General features: G+C 39.5%; 1 protein-coding gene and 1 long non-coding RNA gene across 2 annotated transcripts; one reads left to right on the top strand and one right to left on the bottom strand.

Moving 5' to 3' along the window:
* Positions 1 to 837: 837 nt before the first annotated feature.
* Positions 838 to 2,587, top strand: LOC111830160. The gene is made up of 4 exons (XR_002833526.1): positions 838 to 1,605; positions 1,688 to 1,910; positions 1,995 to 2,021; positions 2,138 to 2,587. It is a non-coding gene; the product is annotated as an uncharacterized LOC111830160 (long non-coding RNA).
* On the bottom strand, positions 2,566 to 9,152 carry LOC17883987. Its single transcript, XM_023781584.1, has 10 exons — positions 8,954 to 9,152; positions 8,188 to 8,248; positions 7,874 to 8,097; positions 5,703 to 7,771; positions 5,479 to 5,615; positions 3,573 to 5,192; positions 3,440 to 3,488; positions 3,125 to 3,366; positions 2,932 to 3,033; positions 2,566 to 2,835 (listed from the first exon to the last, which is right to left on the bottom strand). Exons 3-10 carry the CDS (start codon positions 8,061 to 8,063, stop codon positions 2,625 to 2,627), a joined length of 4,620 nt encoding a protein of 1,539 aa, XP_023637352.1. The 5' UTR covers positions 8,064 to 8,097; positions 8,188 to 8,248; positions 8,954 to 9,152; the 3' UTR covers positions 2,566 to 2,624.
* Between the last annotated feature and the right edge of the window lie 1,079 nt (positions 9,153 to 10,231).

Below are 10,231 nucleotides of genomic sequence, written 5' to 3'. Positions count from 1 at the left end.
AGAAATGAGTTCAATGTTGTGCCTCCTTTGATAAGAAATTCGAATATGTAAACAACAGAATATGTCAACACCTTTTTCCGGAGATTCATGAGCTACCTCCAACAGACATGCTCTGAGCACTCATAGATTTTCCTGTTAAACAAACAAAACAGACACTGCAGAATTTAAAATTGAACCCAAAATGTGAAACAATAACATTACGATAGAATTGGTTCAGAAGAAAGCTAAAAGAAATGTTATTTATGCAAATAGGAAACAGAACCACATGAAATGAAAACGATCGGACAAGATTTTAAACTCTAGAATCGATGCAACGCCCTCAAGGTTATGAGAAAAGCTGAATCAGAACATTTTCCTTAAATATAAAACCGTACACTGGGTCTAAGGTTCCAAAGCCTAAGCTCAACTCAGCGTCTGAAACTAAAACACACTAAATTGCAGGAAATCCAGTAAACTAAGGAGTTCAATTGCAGTAAATGTCACACAAAAGAAAAAAAAAAATAAGCTGAAAAATTCCCATTTCACCGCTACAAACCCTCTATGGCAGCTGACAAAAAGTGAGCTAATTTAGCAAATTTACAGAAATTTCATGGAAATCCCGAGAACCCACTTGAGATCAAAATTGCCAGAAACCAATCTCACCCCAAAATCGAAGCTCAGGTTAACATGAACATTATTACAACAACCGAGGATTTAACTCAAACAAGACACTTCCTACTGATACTCCACAAGAATTGGGTGGAAAAAAAAATCATTTCCTTTTAACAAATATCTACAAAAGTTAGGGTTTTGACAATGGAAGGAAAAAACAAGAGACAGAGAGATGTGAACTTACACACTGGCTTGTGTCACGTTTAGCCTTACACAACAAATGGGAACCTGAAAAAAAGAAAAGCTTTCCTTTTTCTTTTAACCTTCCTCAATTTCTCTTAAGAAAAAAAAAGTTTAGGGTTTTCGAATTCAAGAATTAACGAAATCAGGGGAAGAGACAGAGAGAGAGAGAGAGTTAGGGAGAGAGAGAGAGAGAGAGAGAGAGAGAGAGATAAAGTGATCGAGATAGAGAGAGAGAGAGAGCAGTGCGGAAAAAAAAATTCAACGGCGAGCGAAGGAGGAGCATGATACAAACCAATATGAAAAGGAGTGGGCCTTCTTGGGCTTGGACTTTGCTTAGTGTTTAAGCCCAATTACCTCTTTATTGTCTAGTATTTAAGCTTTCTTCTTCTTTGTAATGGTTTCTTTAAGACTAGAGTCAGGTTGGGACACAAATTGGGATAGATAGACAAAAGAACTAAGACAGACGATATTGTCTTACGTTGAAAGACAAGAAAAGAACATAAAGGATGAGTGGATAAATAGCCTCAAGAGAAGATTCGGAGAAAACTATGACCGAGCTTAACAGAGCAAAGATCAGGAGAAGATTTGACGAAATTTTACCAAATGATGATGCTGGAGATTGTGGTGGCGTTCCTGTGTTTAATTTTTGGAATATCTTTACATTTGGTAAGATCCAGACACGATAGTTTTGGTACTTGCAATGTTGATATGAACACAGAGAAGACGTCTGAGGAGCTTGTGGAGATGTTTAAACGCGAAGTATTGCTAAAGGTATAATCTTCCTAACTCTTTCCGTATATATATATATCTTAGGCTCTAGTTTAGCTTCTGATATGTTTCTGCATATTAACAGAGATTGCTCATAATGGAACTGATCTCTTTAAGCTCCCAAGTTTCCCCAACCCGGCAACAACCGTTGGTCAGATGAGCTTTACCATGGAGAAGTTGATCATCTCACCAAATGTTCTTTATATTCCATGGAAGTATCTGAACCAGTTCTCCCCAGAGTAAAAGAAAATAATATTCGTATTCCTTCTTTATCACATACCAACCAGCCAACTGCAGAAATTTTGCAGGTGTGTGAGATTTGATTTGACTCAAGAAAATGCTTTCTGCTTTCATCATATCGTAAATTTTTAATACTTCTTCTCACCCTACAGATTTACTTGACAACTTGGCTTGCAGAGGTAAACATTGAGACTCATAGGTCATATATTAACAGCTTCTCCATTGTCATTCCCGGATTCTACTCTTCTGAGCACATACTAATTTCTTATGAACCATTGTTGCGTATTTGTTACAGGGTGGATGGGATATTTGATTTGGTAGGGGAAGAAATTAGAATTGCCTTCTAAACCTCGAACGCTGTTCCAGCTTCTAGTTAAGTTTCAGTGACTTAAAGCATAAATGATTTGACAAAGTACTCAATGACTTAAGAGAGAGGTCTTTAGAATCTTAGCTGTGTCAAACTTTCAACAATTTTGCTATATTGTGTTTACTGGAAACCATATGTGTTATTACCTAGTCCGGGTACTTTACTGAGCGATGTTTCTTTACTAAAGTATAGAAAGGGATTTGACTTACAATATTTGTGATTATGCATACAGTAATGCTACATATTTCGTAGAAAATCTCTGAGGTTTTAGCAATGGAGGCCTTCACTGTTCTCGGGATTCTGACCAACTTACTCGTACCCACCCAAAAAATAGAAAGATTTTGCGACGAGAGATATATGACAGCAATGAAAAGAGAAGATTGGCCAAAAAGTAAATTTATGGATCCATCAATAGTTAGAGAGATAGACATTGTACCCTGTCTGGAATATTCTGAGGCATTGGAGCTATGGTAACATATCTTTGAGGGTGTAACCTAAGCGAATTCATGGTCCGGTCAACAGATGAGGCTGGTGGGTGAAACTTCGCAAAACGATTGATCACTGCAAACCTCTCTAGGTCCTGGACTTCAACTCTCAAGTCTGGAATTGTAGTACCATTTTCTAGCCTGCAAGAAGACCAAATCTCCATGAGATCAAGCAAGCCAAATTGAGTACTCAGTTCAAACTGGAATTAATTTACAAGAGAGATCTATGGTTTTTACCCTGCAAACCCAGTCTCTAGTTTCCGCGTTCTACTAATGAAATCTTCAGCTGCTTTGGAGATGTACTGGTCACTGATTTTTTCAGTTTTTCTCTCAGAAAACCTACATAAGAGTGGATTGGTTCATTTCAATACTCCGCATCAAGCTTTGGAAAATCTCCAGCATTTCAAGGTCAAAAAGAAAATATCCTTACAGGTTTGAATCGTTCGGAGGCGAAAAGCGCTCACTCGTGTTAGTACTACTGGAGCTACATGCATCTCCCAACGCAGCTCTTGCAGCAGTGTATGCAACAAACTCATAATCTGAGCTAGCAACCAAAGATATCACCCTAGCTGGAGGCGGGCTAAATAGTTGTTGCATGAGTTGTGTTGAATATATAAGTCTTCTCTTTGATCTGATTGGTGAGCTATCCTCAAGTAAAGTCTCAAATTCCACCTGGGAGAACATAAGCAACTATTCAACAACTTTGTACAAAGAGCAGCGTAAAACATGTAATGAGGAAACTCACTTTTTCAGCCAATCGATAAGTTGCTCTGGCCCAGTTAATCTCGTTCTCACTGTAAAGAATATACATATAAAGTTAAATACGGCAATAGGTATGAAAAAGAACTAGGAATATCAGTGCTCATTAAGCCACTCACCTGAGCGTCTTAAGCCTCTGAGGATCCTGCATAACTACTTTATTCCAGGATAAAAGTTCTGATGTGGCAGCTTTGCGCTTCTTTGGTTTATCAACATTTAAATGCATGTCAGTAGCATCATGAAGCAATGATTCAGCAGATGAGGGAACCTTTACTCCTGGTGCGGAGCCTGACATTTGCTGCATATTAAATTGCTTTGATGATTGAATAGAATGTGTACCATCAACCAAGCTCCCAACATTAGAAAATTGTTCTCCGATCTTTAAGGGATTTAATCTCCCTTTATCATTCACGGGTTGCACCAGTCCATTCTTGAAAGTACCATATTGACTATACCAGGATGGAGCCATCTGAGGACTGATTTGTGGATGATCTGCTCCAGCCGAGGCTGCATAGTTCTTAGTGGAGGAATTCTGAGAAAGAGTTTGGTCAAGATGGGGCATGTGGTTCGTTATGTGATTATACCCATCTCTAACTAAACCATCAGACCTTGAAGGTGATTGTTGTTCCCCTTTGGGAGCTACCTTTTGAGAATCAACAGCACTATTCTCAACTCTCTTCATAGTCATCTTGGGTGCATCGCCCTCCCCACTTCCACCCATTTGTTCATCGTGACATAAGCTTACCTTTGGAAGGTTGTTTGAAGGAAGAGAGTGGTCAAAGGATTGATGATTGGCCTGCACTATACTGGAGAACATCGGACCAACATCAGATGTTTGTTTTGCACCCGTATCTTCACTCTGTAACTCATGCATATTCACCATGTCTCTCCCACTTAAAGGCAAGTCTCCTCCATTTTGGGAAGATAATTGATTAGTCTTCTCCTGCCTTGAGAAGGTAACTGCAATGTTGTTGCTGGGCAATGGATGTGGCCGTAAAATATCTGACTGAGGCTTAGATGGCTTGTTCCAAAACCGATGTTGCAGAGCTGAAATACCAGCTGGTGAGTTAGACATAATACCAGAAAAGTAACTTTGTTGAGGCGAACTGGATACAACCACAGGCTGAGAAGCAGACAGCATAGGAAATCCTTCGGCTAAACCTCCTTTTATGTTGTGGGTTGTAGGATTCATCAGGGAAGGTATTTGTGCTGAATGTCCACGTTGATCAAAGTCACTACTCTCATCTCTTTCTTTAACTTGAGGGGTAGAAAACTCAGATGATGATTTGACTATTTGATTAGCAGCTGATTGTCGAGTAGCAACAGGCATCTGTTGATTTTGGTTGTACCCTCTGGAATAAGGGAAACCAGAGGTTATGTTGGATCCTCCTAGGATTCCAGGAAATGGTCCCTGATGAGTGGATTGCTGAGGAAAAGATTGATTAGACCCCCATGGAGCAAACCGTGATTGACTTGTTCCTCCTTTTTCAGGGCCATTATGTAACGAATTCAATGGCTGGAAAGAATTCCGAGAAAACTGTATGTTATCAGGTGAGGGAGCTAATTGAGATGGAGGTGCCAGCTGTAGATTAAACCCCTGAGAAGCAGAAGACTGATTATGCCGGAACTGACCACTATAGTCTGCAGAGGTATTTGCTTCTGAAATACCAATAACATTTGTTTCCGATGAATTCTCTGGTGACTGGTCCACCTTGTGAAGAAGCTCAAGCATAGTCTGCCTGCACAGGAAAAAAAGTTAAGAAAGGCAATTGCAAAGCACGGATTGCAACCAATTAGGGAATAAGAGCTACTTAATGACCAGTGTCAGAGATCACACCTAGATGAAAAGTAACGAGCATATGAGAGTTTAAGGTGACATAGTTAGGTAACTCTGTCAGTTACTTGACAAACCATCTAAAAAATGAAGTCATACTAGCTATATAACTTCAAAAATGCGTTCAAAAAGAGAATAGTGTAAGCAAACATAATTTTAATTTAAACTTTTTCAACCAAAAGAACAAGTACCTTGACGAAGTACTCTTCACTTGATTATACCTATCAACACTTCTGTCGGCTGAAGCAGATGTACTAGGTGAATTATCTGATCCCATGCCATTAAAAGCCTCATTTGTGCAATTCAACTCGTTTTGTGAAACATGTCCCTACCATAAAAAAAAACCAAAAGAATGTTCAGAAAAAATTCAAATTTCTAAAACATAGCATGATTAAAACCAACTGATAAAATTTACCCCGTCTATTCGCATGTTCATAGCCGGCTGACCAAGAGACTTGGACTGCCCAAAATACCCTTGGTTTCCTACAGAACCCTGCTCCAATGTGGGTGACAGATGAGAAATCTTTTCATGACAAGACTCATTGGTGACATCAATATTACCCATGGGATGAAACTGAAATTTGTGACTTATTGAAGGCCTACTACCAACGTGGCCAGATTGTGCGTCTCTTCCACTAGGCAACAGAGAAAAATCACGGGCATTCACCGTTTCATTTGACCCACTATTATTACTCGTATATGGCTCAAGAATCTGACTGCCGTCTCCAGATTTCAGTTGAGGGATATTTCCCTGAACATCCCTCAAAGCATTAGAACTGTTTCCTGCCCCGGCAATGCTGAGTCCGTAGCTATCCCTTTGCGGTTGTGGATTTTGTGTGGAGTGATACTTAAGTTCAACCTGAGCAGCTATATTTTGATTAGACGTAGCCTTCCAGATACCAAATCTATCTTCAATGTTCTCATTATTTTGAATAGAACACGGATTATTCTGTTCATCAGTACCAGAACTAGAAGAATTAAATATATTTCCAGTCATGTGACTAAGTTGAGCCATTGGCTTCTCCAATAGGCCATGATCTGAAAATTTATTTCCCTTCCCAGGCAAATGTTCAACAGCTGCCCGAGTGGAATCACTCTGGAGTCTCTTACTTGGTACGTTTGAAGCCTTTGCAGGCAAATCCTGGGCTCTACTGCCAGTATGAGAATTCGTATGTGTGCCAGTATTGTTGTTAGTCCATCCATGTACTCCTGCGTCATCACTGGATGTTTCTGCTACAGCAGATTGCATAAGAGCACTCCAACTCCCACTTTGCAAGGACGGGCATGCGTCAAAAAGGTCAGAACTACTGGAGATAAGATTTCCTGTCAAGCTCATATCAGTGCTGTTTCCAAATGCCTCCCACAAATTGTCATCCGAACCAAACAGAAACTTTTCTTCAGTGGGATCTAATGTTGAAGACTTCTGCAATGCATTATTTTCAGGCACTTTCATAGATGAATTTTCTAATGTTTCAGAACCCTCCATCTGACCAATTTTCTCCTGCACTGAAATACTCCTCTCGCGGGAATCATCTTGCTGGAAATTTTCGAAATCGGACCTATTATTTGAATCTGGAACTGATGTATGGGAGAATAATACTCTATCCTGGTATGTGGATTTAGGGAGCATATGACTGTCCCGTACATCACCTTGATTCAGAAATGAAGTTGGCTGATTTGTGAGAGAGGAACTCCTGTTTGCAGAACCATGCTGCGCAGCTAACTTGTTCATCTGAACGGAAGAAAGGGCATTCTGAGGTGCATTTGTCCCAGTAACGGGCATACCGTACAAGGAAGGTTCAAATTGTGGCGCCTGGCCGTGCTCATGGTTAATCATGACCGTACTGGATGAACCTTGAACAGCTGGCGAGATGCCGCGATGCATCCAGTTTGTATTTCCTGTCATAGTACCAGGCTGCCAACAATTACTAGACGCATCCTGAAGAGGAATGCCATTAATCAACGGATGAGATTGATTATCACTTGAGCGACTTCTGTTGACAGCATTTAAATTCAGAGAATTGAGCTGCCCGGCCTCTAGCTGTTGCTTTTGAAGATGTTGTTGTATTTGATATTCATGCATTTGCTTAGCCATAACTTGCTGCTTTAGTAGTTGCATATCATTGAATGTCATCTGCTGCCTTGGCAAGGGATGGAGCATGCCAGGGAGCTGTGTGCTTAATTGCTGTTGACCACCAAAGAACTCATAATTAACCGGAGATTCTTCCATCTCAAACCTCATAGGACTTTTACGGAGTTCTGGGGTAAAGCCCCTCGCTGATAACCTATCCCTACTAGATTCTACATCCATTCCCAAAAAATGTGCCCCATTTGGCATTGTCGGCAACCCAAGATTCCCATGCATGTAACCATTTGCGAGTTGTTGGTGTTCTTGCAACAAACTTCTAGAGATCTCGGACCTTACAGGTTGCTGAGTAAAATTCAAACCATGCTGTGAATTTGGTTGACTTCTCTGAGGATCAACTGGAGTAAGAAAGAAAGCGATGTTTAAAAGCTAACAACATATGTAGTTATGAATGAGTAGAAGTTGTGGAATTCCTTGTCATAAGGAAAAAAAATCCATACCAGAATGTTGCGTGTTATAACTCTTCAGATTGGCAATAAGGGATGGGTCTATCTGCCTCTGGTTGCTGACTAAACCATTACTAAAACCGGACCAGCTTCCGTCAACAACCTGAGGCTGGCGCTGGTCTTGGGATAGGCCTTCCTGTCCAAAGAAATTGTGGATCTTCTCCCCAAATTCGTTTCCAGGCATAGATTCAGCTCCTATAAATAATAGTTATATATGTCTGGATTGGAAAGGAAAACAGAAATGAGTTCAATGTTGTGCCTCCTTTGATAAGAAATTCGAATATGTAAACAACAGAATATGTCAACACCTTTTTCCGGAGATTCATGAGCTACCTCCAACAGACATGCTCTGAGCACTCATAGATTTTCCTGTTAAACAAACAAAACAGACACTGCAGAATTTAAAATTGAACCCAAAATGTGAAACAATAACATTACGATAGAATTGGTTCAGAAGAAAGCTAAAAGAAATGTTATTTATGCAAATAGGAAACAGAACCACATGAAATGAAAACGATCGGACAAGATTTTAAACTCTAGAATCGATGCAACGCCCTCAAGGTTATGAGAAAAGCTGAATCAGAACATTTTCCTTAAATATAAAACCGTACACTGGGTCTAAGGTTCCAAAGCCTAAGCTCAACTCAGCGTCTGAAACTAAAACACACTCAATGCAGGAAATTTCAGTAAACTAAGGAGTTCAATTGCAGTAAACGTCACACAAAATAAAAAACAAAAATTAGCTGAAAAAATCCCATTTCACCGCTACAAACCCTCTATGGCAGCTGACAAAAAGTGAGCTAATTTAGCAAATTTACAGAAATTTCATGGAAATCCCGAGAACCCACTTGAGATCAAAATTGCCAGAAACCAATCTCACCCCAAAATCGAAGCTCAGGTTAACATGAACATTATTACAACAACCGAGGATTCAACTCAAACAAGACACTTCCTACTGATACTTCCCAAGAATTTGGGTGGAAAAAAAAATCATTTCCTTTTAACAAATATCTACAAAAGTTAGGGTTTCGACAATGGAAGGAAAAAACAAGAGACAGAGAGATGTGAACTTACACACTGGCTTGTGTCACGTTTAGCCTTACACAACAAATGGGAACCTGAAAAAAAGAAAAGCTTTCCTTTTTTCTTTTAACCTTCCTCAATTTCTCTTAAGAAAAAAAAAGTTTAGGGTTTTCGAATTCAAGAATTAACGAAATCAGGGGAAGAGACAGAGAGAGAGAGAGAGAGAGAGATAAAATGATCGAGATAGAGAGAGAGAGAGCAGTGCGGAAAAAAATTCAACGGCGAACGAAGGAGGAGCAAAACCGAGGTTCGGGTACCGGAGGCTCGGGTCCAAAGCAGTTGGTTCGTTAGATTTTGAAACTCTCTTCCGAAGGCAGAGGGTTCATAGACCCAGAGTTGTTGTTCTAGTGTGGGCCACTGATAAGACCATTACAACCAAACCCACCTAAACACCTATACGACATCGTTTTGTCCGTTTTTATTACAGGATTAAATTGCAATAGTTTCCCACCTTGTGTAATATATAGCACAAAATACGATGGGATTAAATTTCAAATACAATAGTAATTCCCACGTTCCATGAACCAACCATGAAAATGGGATTCATCATTCATGTATCTTAGATTCATTTACGTAAATACAATATATAGCAAGAGAGAGTCAGAGACACAGCACTTTGACATCTTTTTTAGTAATGCTGATTGGTAAATGGCTCGAGACCTCGAGTCCAGCTGCAAAACCCTAAACTTGTGACAAACTATCTCAAAAGAGTTAATTGCTGAGATAGTTCTTGGAGTGGGTTCACTTCACTTGCTGTAGAGTTTCAGTCTCTCCTTTGTTCTGTTTCGGCTTGTAATGATTAGAGTTATCTTTGGCTCCATGGTTTTGAAGGGACCAATTTTACTTAGAAAAGTCTCTCATACTTAAAAGTGTAGTGATGATGATGACATTAGGGCTGTCCAAGACGGGTTAACTCAGCGTGTACTGTGTGCCCCATACCCATTTGGATTTCCCCCTTTTTATAATCTTTTTGTAAAAATTACTCATTCAGTAATACCTACTGGACACTGTACAGTTACAGTTCTCCAAACAAAAACAAGTTTTTTTATTTTGTTTTGTAATATCTAGTTTTTTTTTATCTATATACAAATTAAAGTCCTGAAACAAATATTTTTATTGAATTGTCTAGTTATCTTGTTTTTGGCTTTGTTCTAAGACTATATTATTGACTTATATTGTTAAAGAGTGCGTGCTAGTTGTAGAAAGAAAATGAGAGAGGGGGAGATAGAAAGAAGAAGATACGAGAACGAGAGAGATGCTATATTACAA

Source organism: Capsella rubella, unplaced genomic scaffold (genome assembly GCF_000375325.1).
Source record: "Capsella rubella cultivar Monte Gargano unplaced genomic scaffold, Caprub1_0 scaffold_6, whole genome shotgun sequence".
Taxonomy (NCBI): domain Eukaryota; kingdom Viridiplantae; phylum Streptophyta; class Magnoliopsida; order Brassicales; family Brassicaceae; genus Capsella; species Capsella rubella.
The sequence above is the reverse complement of the archived record's forward strand: the minus strand, read 5'-3'. Positions and strand labels throughout refer to the sequence as shown.